Genomic DNA, 18,294 nt, shown 5'->3' with positions numbered 1-18,294 from the left:
AAAGTATTCAGACCTTTTGCTCAGTATTTAGTATCTCCACACATACCGGTTAGAATTAAGGCCAAAAGGTTCTATCTTCGTCTCATCAGACCAGAGGAAAAAATAAACCCTCTGGACAACACCTGTCCATATAGTGAGAAAGTTAGAGTAAGCATGTCATTAACAGTATTTATTAAAGTAATTCAATTGCAATAAAGTAATTTAATTACAGTAAGTTAGCACCCATTATTTCTGTTATGATATTGATTTGACCTAAACTTATGTCAGTGGCCAATCCTTGAATGCCCCCTAGAGGTCATTGATGTTTTAACTTTTGTCTAAAATGCTAGAGAATATGTTTGAAGATACTCAAGCATATTGTACACAAGTGTATACAATAAAGAAAGTCATGTAAACAGACACATTGCTCCATCTTGTGATCGGATCGGTGATCTGTTAAAGTTTTTTTAAACTTGCTGATCCGTGAAAAAATCCCGAGCGTGTAAAGCCTAATATATATATATATATATATATATATATATATATATACATACATACACCAACACAACCCCCCCCCCCCCCAAAAAAAAGGACGAAAAAAAACCACCCTACAATAAAAACTTTGTGACGCTATTACAGGGCTGAATTGACCAGAGCCAGCATTTGTTTATTTACATGACATGAATATGTACAAAAAATAACCAGAAACAACACAAACACTACAGATGAACATGTCATTCATTATTTAAAAAAAATGTAGTAACATATTTGGAGAATTAGAACAGGAGTGGCACCATTTTCCTTTTTATAGTTTATGAAAACATATGCTACAACATTTTTATTATTACACATTATGACCCTTTGTGGCATTTTTTGGTTGTTAGACTTGAATGGTGACCCCGATCAATGCAGGATAAAAATGATAAAAATAAAAAAAATAAACAACCCCTCGCCTGGGGGGGTGTAACACATGATGGGTCACTGCAGCTGGACTTTGTAGGCACATATGAGAAGCTTCACCTAAGGAAAGTAAAAGATCGAAACATTTACAAGGCATGAAAAGTCTACCGAGATAAGAACAATGCTAACACTTGCTATGCTAACAACCGCAAGGAACCACAGTATAAATCCCGGAATTGTTTTTGTGCTTCCATGGATACATGCTACACTGTAATGCTAAAAGCCCTTCATGAGCTAGGAGGAATGTTAACATGCTAATAGTTAGCATGCTAACAACCAGCCTGGACCCCACAACATAAATTATTTGTACCATAATATACAGACGCTATAGTGCTAACTGAGCTAGGTAAAAGCATTACAGTGCTAAAGGTTTTCTAAGATAGCTAGAATGCTTACATGCAGTAAGATAACATAACAGTTAGGATGGTAACCACCTGCGCTGACCCCATAATAACAATTCCAGAAACATTTTGTACGTTTATGGACAGACACTGAAGTATTTCATTAACAACCGGCAGGGACGCCACAAAATACAAATACAATTGGGACAGATGCTTTAATGCTAACTGAGCAAGGTCGAATGCAAATAGTTAGGATACTAACAACCTGCATGGAACCACAATTTCAATCCAAAGAATATTTGGTGCCTCAGTGTACAGGCACTATAGTGGTCAGTATGCCAACAACCTGGATGGAACCACAATGTCAATCCCCTAACACACAGGTGTCAAACTGGTGGCCCGGCCGCCACATCATTTTATGTGGCCCGCGAAAGCAAATCAAAATTCCTAATTGTGTTCTGGTGTAATAACATTGAGATATTTGCGAGCATATTTTTAACAATCCCCGAAAAGATATGTAATAGTTGAAAAACATGTTCTTAAAGTATTCTGAATTCAAAACTGGCTATTCATCAAGGTGTTCTGTATACTGTATGTAATTATATGAGGTAATCTTTCGTTTATATGGGTTCACAGTCATAGCGGCCCTCCGGGGGAAGTCATAACTACAATGTGGCTCGTGACAAAGATGAGTTTGACACCCCTGGCCTAACACTTCATGCCTCAGTGGATAAGCACTGTAGTGCTAAAACCTATTAAGCTAGGTCGAATGCTAACATGCTAACAGTTATTATGCTCACAACCTACTTGGAACCAGAATGTCAATCCCAGAAATTGTTTTCTCAGTGGATAGGTGCTACAGTGCTAATGCCGTTTGAGCTAGGTTGAATGCTAGCACGCTAACAGTTAGAAAGCTAACAATCGGTTACCTTGGCTGAGGGCGCCTCCGCCAGCCGGATGAAGAGTTTGTTGTTTCCCGCCACGGGACTGAAGGAGTAGATGAAGTGACTGTCCTGTTTACACAAACAACAAAATAGCTCCAAGTCAATGTCAACACCAAAATGGCCGACAGTAGTACCGGTATTGAACGGACCAGGAAGATGGGCAGCTGGAACTTGTCGTTGAGCACCACGGTCTGTACGCCGCACGGGCCGCCTAGACGGGCAGTGATCTCATTGCGGAAGTTAGCGTGGAAGATGAAGAGGAGGATGCCCGTGCCTGCGGAGGAAGGACACAATGCTAACAGTTAGCAAGCGAACACATTTGTGCATTTGTATAACATGCTTAGTAGACACCACAATATAAATCCCCAAACATTTCGTGCCTCAACGGACAGGTGCTAAATTGCTAAAAGCCTTCTGAGCGAGGTAGAATACTTACATGCTAACTGTTAGCATGTTTGAACAACCTGCGAGGAGTACAGAAAATCAATTCTGGGAACATTTTGTCCCTTAATCAGAGGTGGGTAGAGTAGCCAAATATTGTACTCAAGTAGGAGTACTGCTACTTTAGAATAATATGACTCAAGTAAAAGTAAAGTACTCCTCAAAGTAATTACTTGAGTAAGAGTAAGAAAGTACTCAGTGAAGAAGTGCTGAGTAAATGGTGAGTTACTTAAATCAGCATGAACGCCAAATAAAAGAAAAATAACTACATAAAATATGAATGTGCAAATTCAGATTTTGCTTAACAATATCACTTCAACTAACACATGAATAAAATCTTTATAAAATAACAAATTAAGGCCGATTCAGCTCCAAGAAATGGTCTTTGGAAATTTTGTTTTCACTTATTAAACACCACAAACACTGTTATGCAGGTTTTTGTGATGTAAAAGAATTTAGACCCCCTCCTGGAGCCATCACCTTATCGTGGTGGAGGGGTTTGTGTGTCCCAATGAGCCTAGGCGCTAAGTTGTCTGGGGCTTCACGCCCTGGTAGGGTCACCCATGGCAAACAGGTCCTAGGTGAGGCACCAGACGAAGCACGGTTAAAAGATGATGAAAAATATAAATGGATGTAGGTTTCCCTTGCCCCGACGCAGGTCACCAGGGTCCCCCTCTGGCGAAGGCGAGTGCTTGGTCGCCGGGCCTGCACCCACAGCCTGAAAGGGTAACGTGGGCCACCCTTCCCATGGGCTCACCACCCGTGGGAGGGGCCATAGGGGTCGGGTGCGGTGTGAGCTGGGCGGTGGCCGAAGGCAGGGACCTTGGCGAGCTGATCCCCAGCTACAGAAGCTGGCTCTAAGGACATGGAATGTCACCTCTCTGGCAGGGAAGGAGACCATGGAAAAAGACGCCCGGATTGGCTTCGAGGAAATTCTGGTCCACCATCCGGCGTCTCAGGAGGGGGGAGCAGTGCACCATCAACACTGTATAGTGGGGATGGGGGGCTACTGACCTTGACTCGGGACATTGTGAGTCGTGGGGAGAATACTTCGAAGACCTCCTCAATTCCACCAACACGGCTTCCCATGAGGAAGCAGTCAGGGGTCTCTGAGGCGGGCTCTCCTATCTCTGGGGATGAGGTCACGAGGTGGTTAAAAGCTCCTCGGTGGCAACGCCCTAGGAGTGGATGAGATTCGCCTGGTGTTCCTAATGGCTCTGGATGTTGTGGGGGTGTCCTGGTTGATACGCTTCTGCAACATTGCGTGGACATTGGGGAGAGTGCCTCTGGATTGGCAAACGGGGGTGGTGGTTGCCCTTTTTAAGAAGGGCGACCGGAGGGTGTGTTCCAACTACAGGGGGATCACATTCCTCAGCCTCCCGGGTAAGGTCTATTCAGGGGTGCTGGAGAGGAAGGTCCGTCGGGAAGTCGAATCTCAGATCCAGGAGGAGCAGTGTGGTTTTCGTCCTGGCCGTGGAACAGTGGACCAGCTCTAAACCCTCGGCAGGATCCTCGAGAGTGCATGGGAGTTCGTCCAACCAGTCTACATTTGTTTTGTGGACTTTGAGAAGGCGTTCGACCGTGTCCCTGTGGGGGGTGCTTTGTGAGTATGGGGTACTGATCCCCCTGATACGGGCTGTTTGGTCCCTGTACAACCAGTGTCAGAGTTTATTCCGCATTGCTGGCAGTAAGTCTGACTTGTTTCTGGGGAGGGTTGTACTCTGCTGTTGTATTTCGGAGTTTGTAATATAAAAACACAAGTTCCCCCACCCCAATATGAGTCACTTTGATTGGCCCGCAAAGGCTTTGTATGTGGCTGCCTTGTGCCGTTTGATTGGTGGACTGGATTCAAATGACACTCGTGATCACGTTGGATTGGCGCAACGGCGCCCTATGCGGAAGTCAAAGGCGAAGTCTAAAAATAGATTGCGCGTGCAATAATTGATTTAAAAAAATTATAATAGTAGCGAGTGGCACGTAAATCACTAAAATGAAGTAAAAGTACAGTTTCTTCTTAACATAAATAATCAAGTAAAAGTAAAAAGTATGATGCATTAAAACTACTCTGACGAGTACAACAAAATGCTACTTAAGTAAATGCACGTTCCTATCCACCTCTCCCTTAATGAACAGATGCTATAGTGCCAACTGAGCTACGTAGAATACGAACATGCAAGCGAACAACATTTGTTATGCTAAAATGCTAATAAGGTAACAGTTTGTATCCAAACATCTAGCGATAGAGCAAACCGGGGATAGAAAGCATGAGGCAGTTCGATAAGGGTTGACATCTTGCCCTGTAGTCTAGTGCTATTTTGAATGAAAATGGAAAAATTCCAATATGCTAACATTAGCTAAATTAATACGCTAACAAGCTGAAAGTTGGTATGCTAACATATAGCAAGATGGCAACCAGAGAACAAAAGGTCACTCAGGCAGACTGATTAGGGTTTTACATTCTTAGCATGTCGTTTGTTCCTAATTGGAATGAGAATCGATCAAATGCTAACAATGTTTATTTTAACAAACTAACATATAACAAGACAACAACTGCAGACTGAGAACAAAAAGGCAGTAAGGCAGCTCAATAAGGCATTTACATCTGCTCAAATGCTAAGAGTTGCCTTTCCTTTTTGTGTTCTTGTTGAGCGTCCTCGCAATGTGAGACAGCAGAGCGCAGGTTGCCAATAATAGAACATGGTGACTGTAATAAGGTTAGAGTTAACTAACCCTAACTCGCATTCGGCAAATGGGTAAAAGCACTTCCTCCTTGCTCAGGTAAACGGCGAAGGGGACTGTGACATAGCACCCTCGGGACTTTAAACATCTACAATGTCTCTTTTTTGTTTTTAACAAGATGCCGCCACATAGGCCTGAAAGATGATAGTCACCAATGTTTAGGCTTCGTTCGTTAGTCCGAAGACACCAACCATAAAGAAAACTACATTTTTATCAGCTTCAAACCATCATGTCATCAATCGTAGTTATGCTCATTAGCTTAGCAAACAAAGGAGGTCAGCTATCACATTTTCGTGTTGGTCACATTGACATTGTAGGCTAGGTGCGAAAATGATGAGTTTTCTGCCCAGTGACCAGCGGTGTTAGTTTTACCTTCGGCCGGTGGCTGAGACTTGTAGGTGAACTCCGTGAAGAATTCTGGCCACTCGCACAGCCGGTGACAGGCTAGTGGGAACACAGGCTCCAGGAGAACTATCCGGCTCTCAAAGTACACCCGGACGGTGTCCTCGGCCACGCTGGTCAGCCTGTTAAGAGTTGTCTTTTTAGCACAGAGCCACACGCTGCTACACCAGGGGCCTCATGTACAAAAGGCGCATACGCACAAAAACGTTCTTTTTCACGGCAAAGGTCAGATGGATCAAGAGTGAAATGAAACTCAAAAGTTTTTGATATCCTCTTTGATATGCTGATGTGCTTCTATTTGAATTCAATTCAGCGTGTTCGTGCTGTTCCGACCCCACAGCGTCGACAGCCGCACACGCGCTATCCCATTCGCTCCTCTTTCGCGAGTTGTTAACGCCAGAGGACAGCGTGCCAAAGAGGACTTTCTTGCGCACCTCCACTTCATTGAGCAACTTCACATTCAGAAAATGTATTTTTCTTCATTACCTTGCTCATTGCCCTTTTTTCCTGATCATGCAGAGATCAGGATCTCAGGTGCAGGCTTCATTTAAATATGATTTGCATATATAATTTGGCCGTGGACAGGGCGGAGTCCACGTACGAAGGAAATGTGCTTGGATTCATGCATACGCACAGATTCATACATCTGGATATTTTTGTGCGTACGACGTTTTCTGGATTTCAGCGTACGCCATGTTTCAGTTGGAAATCCACAGAAGTCTTTGTACATGAGGCCCCTGGTCCCTACAAAGACTCACATGCTGGTGTGGTTGTTGATGAGGTCGCACACGGCCAGGTTGTTGCTGAGCTTGGCGAAGTACAAGGCGGTCGTCTTGTGCTTGGACAGGATGTTGCAGTCAGCGCCATTCTCCAGCAGGAGGCGCACGATGTCAGCGTTGCCCCGCTTGCACGCCTGTCGGGTGGGCGAAGCAAAAGACACCGGTCAATCCAATACTGTACATCCTCCATCTTGTCAACCTTGTTGAGGACAACTACAACAGGGAACCAGTTTGGCCAATTCCCTGGTAGGAGCCGTGGAATTCATCGGAAATGGCTGCTTGAAAACTGAATGGCTGACTTCCTGTTCTGTTTGGGGCATGAGTCCTTGATTGAGACTTTATGGTGGGTTCAGTTATGACAGACAATCGGTGAAACGAGTGTCCAGGGCTGATTTAGTTCCCTATTTTTTTTTTCTAACTTTGTAACAAAATGTGACCCAGGAATTCACCCAAAATGGGCCACGTCTTGTTCAATTTGGTTGACAAGTCACACTGATGTCCCTGCTCTTTCATACTGATGAACACCAGCATCTCTGGTATGTAAAAAAAAAAACCCCCAAAAAAAGTGGTAAAATGCAGCCTCACCTTCATCAATGCCGTTTCGCCTCCGAGCGTTTGTGCGTTGACGTACGAGCCCGCCTCCAGCAGTATGGCTACGGTCGTCACGAAATTCTGAAATATATTACATAACAGGATTGTATGCCAAGTCCAGCGATGACAAGGTGAGGAGATATGTCGCTTTTGTCACCTTTTCGGCGGCGTGCATCAGGGCCGTGGTGCCATTCTTCTGGCGACCATTCACTCGGACGCCCTTCCGGATCAGCAAGCGGAGGATGTCGTCTTGACCGCCTGCCGCCGCCAGCATGCTTAGCGACATTCCGCTGACGTCCTGGTATTACAACATAATGTTATGAAAACAAAATTGCTAGTGTGGAAAAAAAGTACCAAAAATGTCCATATTTGGTATTGAGACGGACGGTATCGGATCCGAAAACTATATATCGCGATACTAATATTTTTCATTCATTTTCAAGCCCCTTTTGTCTAGCTATAAACATACTTAAACAACACTTAAAAATAATGTTTTTTTTCTTACAGTAATTATATTCCAACACGGCGAGGCATGGTGGACGACTGGTGAGCACCCCTGCCTCACAGTTCTGAGGACCAGGGTTCAAATCCCGGCCCCGCCTGTGTGGAGTTTGCATGTTCTCCCCGTGCCTGCGTGGGTTTTCTCCGGGCACTCCGGTTTCCTCCCACATCCCAAAAACATGCGTGGTAGGTATGATTGAAGACTCTAAATTGCCCGTAGGTGTGAACGGGAGTGTGAATGGTCGTTTGTTTCTATGTGCCCTGCGATTGGCTGGCGACCAGTTCAGAGTGTACCCTGCCTCCCACCCAGCGACAGCTGGGATAGGCTCCAGCACGCCCGCGATTCTAGTGAACTTCGCCACCGCGGAAAAGCTCTGGTAGGAAGCCGCCATGTTGTCAAGTGCGTAAATGACGACATCGCTGCGCATTTACATTTACGAATGAGTGCGCAGCCAGACACCATTCCGAGTCACGGAGGAATCCCCAGCATGCAAAGCGTAATTGTAAATCGTTAATAATTATCCCCAAAATGGTGTCAATAGAACTTACAGCGGCTGAAATTAGTATTGAACACTTCATTTTTCTCATCAAATATATTTCCAAAGGTGCTTTTGGCATGAAAATTAGACCAGATGTTGGGAAAACCCCAAGTAATCCATACATACAAAGAAAGTAGAACAAATAAGCTCAGAAGTTAAGTTGTGTGTCATAATGTGAAATGACACAGGGAAAAAGTATTGAACATGGAAACTGGTATTGATTTAACACTTTGTACAGAAGCCTTTGTTTGCAATGACATCTTCAAGATGCCTCCTGTATGGAGAAACTAGTCTCATGCATTGCTCTGGTGTGATTTTGCCCCATTTCTCCACACAAGCAGTCTTCAAGTCTTGAAGGTTCCGTGGGCTTCTTTTATGGACCTTGACTTTCAGTTCTTTCCATAAATGTTCGATTGGATTCAAGTCAGGTGATTGACTGGGCCATTCTAGCAGCTTTATTTTATTTTTTTCTTTGGAACCAATTGAGAGTTTCCTTGGCAGTATGTTTTGGATCATTATCCTGCTGAAATGTCCACCCTCGTTTCATTTCCATCATCCTCGTAGATGGCAGCAGACTTTTGTCAAGATGGTCTCGGTACATTTGCCCATTCATCCTTCCTTCCTTCCTTCCTTCCAGTTGTCGGGGCGCCTCGGTGGGGCCGGAGGACCACCCTGGGTCCCTCGGTTTGGTCCTGTCCTTCCCTCACAGGGTGGAGCACTCCAGCCCCACGCAACACTCATATTTAATGTTTCATTGTTGTAGATAATGTAATGACTTACTTTTCTCATCCTGTTTACAATTAGTGCTTTGTCTTTTGTCTTCGTTTCCCTCGCCCCTCTCGAAACTTTTTCCGTTCGACTCTGATTCTCGATAAACTTCAATTATAAGACTAAGGAACCACAGCGGAAGCTTAAAAACTCCACTGTGACACAGTAAAACTGTTCCGGCATAAAAGGGATACAGATCCTCCATTCTGCTTGACCTAACAGCCGAACAGGACAAGAAAAAAGAAAAGAGAAGCAGCCCCACACCACCTCCGAACTTGACTGTTGGTATGGTGTTTTCAGGGTGATGTCCAGTGGCCTTTCTCCTCCAAAGGTGCTGTGCATTAGGCCATCCAAAGAGTTGAATTTTGCTCTCATCCAACCAGACTATATTCTCCCAGTATTTAACTGGCTTCTCCAAATGTTGTTCAGCAAACTTTAAACGAGTTTTGACAGGCATTTTTTTTCAGCAATGGGGTCTTGTGTGGTGAGCGTGCTTACAGGCCATGGCGGCAGAATCCCTTACTCACTGTTTTCCTGGTGACAACAGTACCTGCTAATTCCAGGTCTCATTGAAGCTCTCCACAGGTGGTCCTTGGCTCTTGGACAGCTCTTCTGATTATTCTTTCCCCTCCTCTGTCAGAAATCTTGCAAGGAGCACCTGATTGAGGCAACTTTACGGCGGTATGATTGGCGTTGCACTTACGCGTTATGGCCCCAACCGTACTCACTGGAACGTCCAGAAGCTGAGATATGCGCCTGTAACCAATGCCATCGTTCTGTTTTGCAACAATTACTTTGCGGTGGTCTTGAGACAGCTCTCTGCTCTTACCCATCATGAGATGTTTCTTGACTCACACCTTGGCAATGAGGCCTTTTTGTAGGCCATCAATTAGGACTGAACCATATGATATTCATTTTCACCGACAAGGGGCTGGATTGCTGCTTGATGATTGATAGATTTTCGGTGTTGGCGTTCCATGGCTTTTTGCATCTCCCTTTCTTCAATGTATTCAATACTTTTTCCGTGTGTCATTTCAAAATTCTACAGAGAAATTAATTTCTGACCTTATTTGTTGTACCTTCTTTGTATGTACGGATTACTTGGGTTGTTCCCAACATCTGGTGAAAATTGATCAAAGGTGAGGATGGTTACCATTAGTAGCCATTAAAACACATTTGTGTCAACTTGTGTGCATGTTATCAGGCCAAAATCTCAAGGGAACGTAAAGGGTCATTTGTGTAGTTTCTGTTGTCATCATGATTTAAAGAGAGTAAACACAGTTGTTTGATCATGAATGGCTTCACCCGAGCACTAACCATGAGTGAAAGAAAATTATTTTTAGATGTTCATCATTTTTTGTTTTAGTAAATAGAGCTGTTGTAACAGTCTTGGAAACATGACTATTTTCCCCCAAAATACATTTTCAAAACTTTTCCGGACCTGCAAATGTATTCAATCAAATTCCGTACCTTTTCATACTTTCCATACTTGCGTAGGCACCGTGCAACTTGCTGTGCGCAGCAATGTCAAATAAATAAATAAATAAATTTAAAAAATTGTATTATTTTTTTTTTCAACTCCAAAACGCAGGCTCACTCAGTCACGCTCCCTGCTGTCCTCAGTGCACGGACCCCAGCCCCTGGGTCATTCATCTAATGACATTTAGACACTCGCTCATCCAATTCCATCCAGACACCAAGGTACAGTCACAATTTACAGGAAGAACTGCAGGGTCGTTAATAGTATACAGTAAAAAATAATAATATATAATCTCCTTGCTCTGGCAATGGTAGAGAGAAGCACTACGCTATATTAATTTTACAATAAAGGTTATTGATCGACCATGGCTCGTCTCCACTTCATTGTGTAACCAGATGCTTTCTGTTACAGGAGGGTGTTTGGTTCCTTTGTTGCTCCACCATTTGTGTTCAAATATCCTTTGCTTGAAGGATTCTAAAAACTCGACAATTGTTATTGTTTGCATGTCAATTGATAGCACTAAGCTAGTGTGTTAGTGTTTCTTTAGACCGTTGTTTGGTTGTTTTTTTGAAACACACTACGTGTATTTCTGTTTTATGTTTAGTTTGACAGTGAACTCCAACTGGGAGTGGCATTTATAAAACAGCCTCTTATTTTTGAAGAAATTTTTACTTTTGCACACAAAGTGTTGCTTAATGTGAAGTGAGTTGAGTTGTGTTCACTGCCACCATACAGCGCTCTTACGTTTGCTCACGCAAGTCCAAAGAAAAACATATTTTATCTCAAAAAACAAAGCCGAAAAAAAACCCTGAAAAACTAATTCAAGGCATCACTGCTTTCATCAGATAGCAAGATTATTCAAATCTGGCAATGGCATATCACTACAGTACAATACCAATTGAGACAATAAACTTTCATGAGATCAAAATATGGATATCTCGATGGCGTATCAATATATTCAACTCATGAAAAACCGTATCCTACCAGAAAATGCAACAATATCGATATCTGGTGACCAGATACAACGATACAGGTACATCTCAATAAATTAGAATACGACAGAATTTTATTTCAGTACTCAAACATTACATAGACTCATTAAACACTTGCCAAAATACTTCTCAGAGTGCAAATTCCTGCCTAATTTCTACATTAAAAATAATCAGTTTCTTAATTGTTTGTTATGTAACATTATAGTTTTGAGAGATGGTGAACTTGGGGATTTTGTTTGCTGTAAGTTATCATCATCAAAATTATACGTATTAAAAGTCCCATATTATTTTGCTATTTAGAAAATTATTAAATATAGGTTGAACATGATTTGCAAATCATTGTATTGTTTTTATTTATGTTTAACACAACGTCCCAACTTCATTGGAATTGGGGTTGTACATCACAATATCAATATTTTCATTTTAAAGACCTATTTTCATCGAGCGCTCCACGTTTTTTATACTGTAACACTTTTTGCCAGCCTTCCTTTGCAATTTAGTAGTCGTAGGGTACCTAAGGGGCAGAGTTAGGCACAGTGATGCATGTTGATTGGTGGGATAGAGAATTTTCACATCCAGAAATGCGAAATGCAAAACAAAAAAAACAGATTGTGGGCCAGTTAAGACAAGAAACGTTTTATTATACAAGCACAGGTTCTAAGTTCCTTACAATACATCATAAAAGGCATTGACTGGGGCCAATGTGGAATCTTACACCAAAATTGAAAAATAGGAATTCTTTTTTGATGGATATTAACATCAATGTTGGAAGAACATATTGAAAATGTCTGGACAATACTGAAGGCTCAAATGATGATTATTATTATTTTTTTAAATAGTAAACTGTATAAACTACAACAGGATCGAACGAAGGAGCTTTGTGATACATTTGTGGACGAAACAAATTTGGACAGTGAGGGTTTTCATTCGTATTGAACAAACTTATCCAATGTATTCAATACCGAAAGCGTGACCCTCAAGTTTCCAGCGGTTGGGTCGTGTGTAAGATGCGGTCATGTATCGGTGAGTTGAAATCCGATTTAAAAAACTGACCCATGCAGGACTCAAGTTTGGATGACCTACTAAGGCTGCAACAATTCATCGAAAAATTCCTTTACTAAAAAGGTCAAACCAAAATCTCTTCGCAGGGATCATTTGTCCACACCGACTAATGTTACTCCAGTGCCATGAACCACTTCACGTAGAAATAAATTAAGTTAATAAGCCACGAGCCGGGGGGGGGTCCATGAGAGAGAAAATGTCCCAAGATTTGGGTCATTTCACTCTTAGAGCTATCATGCTAAAGTTCTGTTTGGAATTCAGTATTACAAAAACAAACTGTCGCTTCCATATGACGTAGGAGGTCCCTTGTATGTGATTTTTGTACAACATTCGACAAGATTTGTATTCTGTTTGGAATGACAGCCAGCGGGGGGAAAAAAGATGGACTCTTCGGAAGAGGAAATTGTTATAAATTCACTGTTATTGGTCATTTTGTGCATGCATTGCTTGGACGTTGCTGTACTTTGTTTATTTTACTTCAGGGACCTTGTTGGTCAGCTAAGGGTCCTCGGGAAGGTGAATGGATTTCGGTCACAGCATACGAATGCTATTGTTTTCTCTTGTCATCGATGCCCGTCTGCATTTGTGATAAAGATATCAGACAGAAATAGAATGAGTCATTCCCTATATTTGTGCTTGCATTATTCGGTGCGCATATTTTACATTTTATTTGGGCACCTAAGGGGTCCTCAGAAAGAGTTTTTGTTCGTTCGTGGCAATTATTGTATTCGTTTACACAGTAATTACTGTATGATTATTCTCTGCTACAGAAACACAAAATAATGTTTAGTGAGCTTTTACAAATGACAAGGGGTCACCCTCCGCCCACTGTTAGGTTAAAATGCATCAATTTCATTTTCGGTGGGTCACCAAGTTGAAAGCGCAGGAAATGAACCAGACATTCACTAAATGTAAAAAAAACAAATACCGAAAAATACAACAAGATGACAGACGAGCTCATAGGCTTAAGCGGCATTGGGTCATCTCCTTCAGTAGTGGCTTAGGTGAAAATGACTTGCGGAAAATGGAAAAAAAAAAAAAAAACAGTTACATACTGCAGATTTAAAAAGGAAGACAAAGTGTAACGTCGAGCGAATCAGCATGTCTCCGACCGGCAGCACAACGTAACATTGATTTTAGCTAATTTAACCAGTTAATAGCCAGCCAACACTACACCCTTATATGCTGACGCCCACACCAGGCCAGGCCGTGCCTTTTAAAAGCCTTACTCACACATAGCCACAGATGCTACAGTAGAATGTAAGGACGGTGACCCCAAGTGGACAGAAAAAAATACTCTACCTGCACCTCACATGCGCGTTATTGTGTTTAAAACGCAAAATCAATTATGTGATTATGCGATTAAATCAACAGGATAATCTGCAGAATACTCGATTCTAAAAATATTCAATAGCTGCAGCCCTAGTGGTCATACTAAAGTCCTGTATCAGGAATTGGATGGATGACCTCCCCCAAAGAAAAAAAAAGAAACAAAATAAATAAATAAATAAAAAACATTTGCGAGGTTTGGTTGTGGGCCAGTTACATTCAAATATCAGCCAGAAATTTTGGGAATCAACCAATTTTCCCAACCACTGTGGTATTTTATCTCTCACACAAAATACACTAAAAGTACAAAATTTGTTCTACATTGTTCTTGTACAGGGCAACATCATAATAAAGAGATTATAAACATGAACATGGGTTTAAGTGTATACACAGTGCTACCAATACTGGGACCATCTACAACATAAACCTAATACCTAAAGCGTAGAAATGAACATCTGTCGGAAGGATCAACTGGCGGTTGAAATGGTGGGATGAAATTCTCGTGAAGATTTGGTGAATGAACGTATTAAACACGGAAAATAATAATCTTATGCCTGGATCAGGCGACAAGACAAATTTGGTCTCTCATGATTGCACAATGTCAGACTACTGCCATAAAATCTTGCCGTATCTCGGCCAGACAGTGGCAACACGACACGATGTATTCCGATACCACCGTATCCCGCCTTTTACGATTACTGGGCTTTATTTTGTTAAATCAAACACTCTCGGAGAGGCGGAACCAGAGAACGTGTCACGGGTCAATGCGACCAGATACACCCGTTACCATGGCGACCACAACAACAATGGATCGCGCCAATGTATTGTGGGGGGGGGGGAGAACAAAATGAGGAAAATCGTGAAGCGGGCGTCACCAGTGCTCGGGAGAGGACGTTCATTCAAGGATTGCTTGAGATACAGCATGTTCACGTATTTTTAATGTGATACGGCTCGCAAGGCTGCAATAAAACGTTATGTAGCCTAGCAAGGTAGTGCTACCGATAAACATGCCAGCGTTCTGTCCAATCATGCGCTAAAGCATCGGTAAACAGTTTGTGGGCGTGAATAAATGTTGACAACGGGGACCAGTATGTTGACAACAGAAAGCACGGGAGACGATGCGCCGGTTACAATATGCAATCGTATTGGTCGATGTCAAAGTGCGTTGTCAAGAGAGTTGTCGCTGATATGTCACACTACACGGTAGATATCCCCCCCCCCCAAAAAAAATTTAAGATGCTAGGCTTTTCATTTTGGCGTTGTAGGGCTGTCGTAAAGCCAAATCGTTGGTCGTGGATGATGTCACACGACAAGAAGTTTTGTCGTTCCCGACAAAATGTCGGGCCCGATCTGGGAAATCGCCCGCAATAGCTAATCAGGCCAATATTGGGGCTAAAATCTTGTCGTCTGATCTCGGCATTACACATTAAGTGTAGACGCGAACTCATCAAAAGCAACAGTCGTAATGCTTTCGGTTGAAGTCATTTTGTTGGTGGGGTTAGTTCAGAGGGAGGGTCAATGGACTAAACCACAGCGTGACCAAGCAGTCTATACACAGAGGAATATGGCTGATGGTGGAAGTACATTTTTGTATGAAGCAAAGGCTCTTTGAAGTATAAGGGCAGTCTCATTTGTAACCGTTTAAAACAATTTTTAGCACGTATCGGAAGCAGAAATTAACTTTTTCTCGCTGTAATGTCACGCCATTTACCAGGGGTGTAACGGTATCAGACTTTTTGGGTCGGGAACATTCGGAGGGGTACGGTTCTTGCACGAAACATAGTAGGTAATGGACAGGCTACGCCATAAAATAAAACAGTGCCGCTTAGCCTCTGGCTAGCGGCTGTCCGGCCAAATGAGTTTATACTCGTCTGTTTTCCTAAAAAGATCTTTTGGGTTTACCACGGTCCCGAAGGGAGTTTTACGAACGGCGCGCAATGGACTAGTCTGCTGGGAGGCGTAAGAATACAGCGTCAAGAAGGCACACTCTGCTAAGCACCGTAGTTATTGTTTTTCTGTTTTATATTTATGGCCCAGAAGCGCTTTTTCATAAACATTCACCGTACTGATCACTTTACGGCGAGTGGCTCGAAACTAGTTCAGGGTGTACTCCGCCACTTGCCCCAAGTAAGCTTGGATGCCATACCATTATGGATGGATCACAGACAGGTTGCATAAAATTAAAGGGGTCCTTGGTTTATGACGGCGCCGACATACAACGTACCAGTACTGTGTTTTATTTCAGTTTTTTTTATTAGTTTTGCTTTTATGCAAATACTGTATAATTGTGACTTTACTACTGTGTTAGTAGTGTAGGTTAGTGACACGCTTACCAGGGTTCATAAGGGTTCCGATTTATGAGAGTGGAACTCCATTGTAAACTTAGAAACCCGTGTATAGTGAAATATTTAACGTGCATCCCAGGTTGGACTTGCCTTTTATTTGGAACAGACATTATTTTAAAAGGCATGAGTCAAAAAGATAAAGAAACGTATTCATATATGGAACGTTAGATAATAAATAGACTTTGCAAAAAAAGAATAGGTCAGTGCCAAGATATAGGTGTAATTTTGTGGACGTATTTTGTGCAATTGTGATATTTAACTTTATTTATGTATACATGCAGTTATCATGTTTTAAGGTGCTCTAAAAGGCACTTTGAACATGTAAGCATGCATAGTGTAGTTATGTTTGGAAAAAGAAATAAACAATTACAGAGGCAATTTTTGAACAATACGTTTTCTATATTGATAACTTCTATAAGTGGGTCGCGACCGAACGACAAATAGAAAATGTGGGTCCCTGGGTGACAACAGCAGAGTACCAATGCACCAGATGATCTTTGTGGTTGGGAATCACTGCCGTAAGTGTACCCAATGTGAACAGAACCGTCACCTTAAAACCAAGCTGTGATTTTTCAACGTACTGTTACACCCCTATTATTGACGTAGCGGACGCAGCTATTGCATGCCACCCGATGCGAACTGTAGTGTGGAACTCTGGATCTGAACTTTTTGTATCTAGTTTCGAAACTCTTGGAATAACATATTACATGTTAAGGTAGTGCTATTTACAGGGACAGATATACAGGACCGTCCCACTCCGCATTTGATGCTGGAGTCTGTAGTTCCTGTTTGGGTTGTTCAGTTAGCAGAGGCACAGCAGCAGCAAGGCCTCGTCTCTTCATGGACTGAATGTTGTTGTGGACAAAATACTTGACTTCCCGCCACGTGCGGCTACTCAAGGCCGGCTCGGCCGCCAAACATGCGTCACAGTCTTTTTTCCCCGGCACCTTGACCAGTTTGCACAAGTCTCCAAACTGCCGTCGGACTGCAGCCTGCTCCTCGGTGCTCCACAACCTTTTGTGCCTCTTCTGGGGTTTGGTGGTGGGGTGGGGTTTTGGGGTGGGGTGGGGGTTTTGGTGAGGTGGAAGCGATGGGGCCACCCCATCGTGAATGCTGCCTCTGTGGACCGTCGGGACCACCTGCGCCGTCACAGAAGTGGTCGGCTGACCGGTCGGGTAGGGAGGCGCAGCGGAGGGGTTGAGTGCCGTGAAGGAGGACACCATCATCCCGCTTCGGTCGCTTAAGGTCGAGGAGAAGGCCGGGACCAAGGGCGGAGTCGGGGAATTCAGTGTAGTGAACGTGGGAAGCATGGAGGTGCTGGGAACACCATAACTGGGAAGCACGGGGGAGTTTAAAGGGTCGGCATAGACCGGGGGAGGCATATTTGAGGTATTTGGCGAATAAGGAGGAGCCATTGGATGGATGCTGTCGGTTTCTGACGCATATATGGGCGACATGAGTGCACTGGTGGTGCTGAGCGGCGTGAACGTGGGTACCACTTGAGTGTCGGTGGCGTTCAACGATGTGAACGTGGACATTATTGGCTGACTGGTGTGGATAAGATTTGCACCAGGAGAACACAAGGACATGTAGCTTAAAGGCATCTCTGGGGTGTATGGATTTGGTTCTTGCGGCGGCATAGACATGCAAATTTTTGCATTCTCTGTCAGGTGGTCCTGAAGACCTGAAGACAAGCTACAGCCCGTCGACACGTCGTCCAAATCTGTTCTTTGGACTTCCTCTCTCAGTCTCTTGGGCTTTAAAGCTCTGCTGTTACCTTCCCCCCTGTGCTGGTTACTGCGTCTACGCAAGGTCTGGATGCTGTTGTGCACATAGTTTTTCACATCGGTCCAAGATCTGCCGGCCAGATCCGGTTCGGCAGCAATGCAGGCGTTGCAGTCCTTCTTGCCGGGTACTTTCATCCTTCTTAAAAATTCACTCATGTGATGCCTGACGGCAGCCTGCTCACGCTCGCTCCACGGTCGCCTCTTCAGGACAGCTTTGGATGGAGTTCCTACACAGAAGAAATCATTATGTTGTCAAAACCTGGAAGGATAAGATCTGAAGGTCCAACAAAAAAACTCCACACAGGGAGTGTATAG

The 18,294-nt window shown here is 43.2% G+C and overlaps 1 protein-coding gene across 4 annotated transcripts in view; it reads right to left on the bottom strand.

The window, feature by feature from the left end:
• Positions 1 to 594: 594 nt before the first annotated feature.
• mphosph8 (M-phase phosphoprotein 8) overlaps positions 595 to 18,294 on the bottom strand; it is a 39,701-nt gene continuing 22,001 nt past the window's right edge. For 3 of the 4 annotated variants that reach the window (XM_061691767.1, XM_061691768.1, XM_061691769.1), the window contains one exon: positions 11,562 to 18,206. In XM_061691767.1, coding sequence (XP_061547751.1) covers positions 16,918 to 18,206 — 1,289 coding nt within the window. In that variant the 3' untranslated portion in view covers positions 11,562 to 16,917. Of the gene's footprint in view, positions 1,000 to 2,209; positions 2,294 to 2,373; positions 2,499 to 5,776; positions 5,929 to 6,564; positions 6,720 to 7,170; positions 7,258 to 7,333; positions 7,475 to 11,561; positions 18,207 to 18,294 lie in introns of those variants that run through there. The other variant, XM_061691770.1, reaches the window with a different exon arrangement.

The sequence above is a fragment of the Phycodurus eques genome, chromosome 12 (genome assembly GCF_024500275.1).
Source record: "Phycodurus eques isolate BA_2022a chromosome 12, UOR_Pequ_1.1, whole genome shotgun sequence".
Classification (NCBI taxonomy): Eukaryota; Metazoa; Chordata; class Actinopteri; order Syngnathiformes; family Syngnathidae; genus Phycodurus; species Phycodurus eques.
This window is presented reverse-complemented; position numbering and strand designations above follow the sequence as displayed.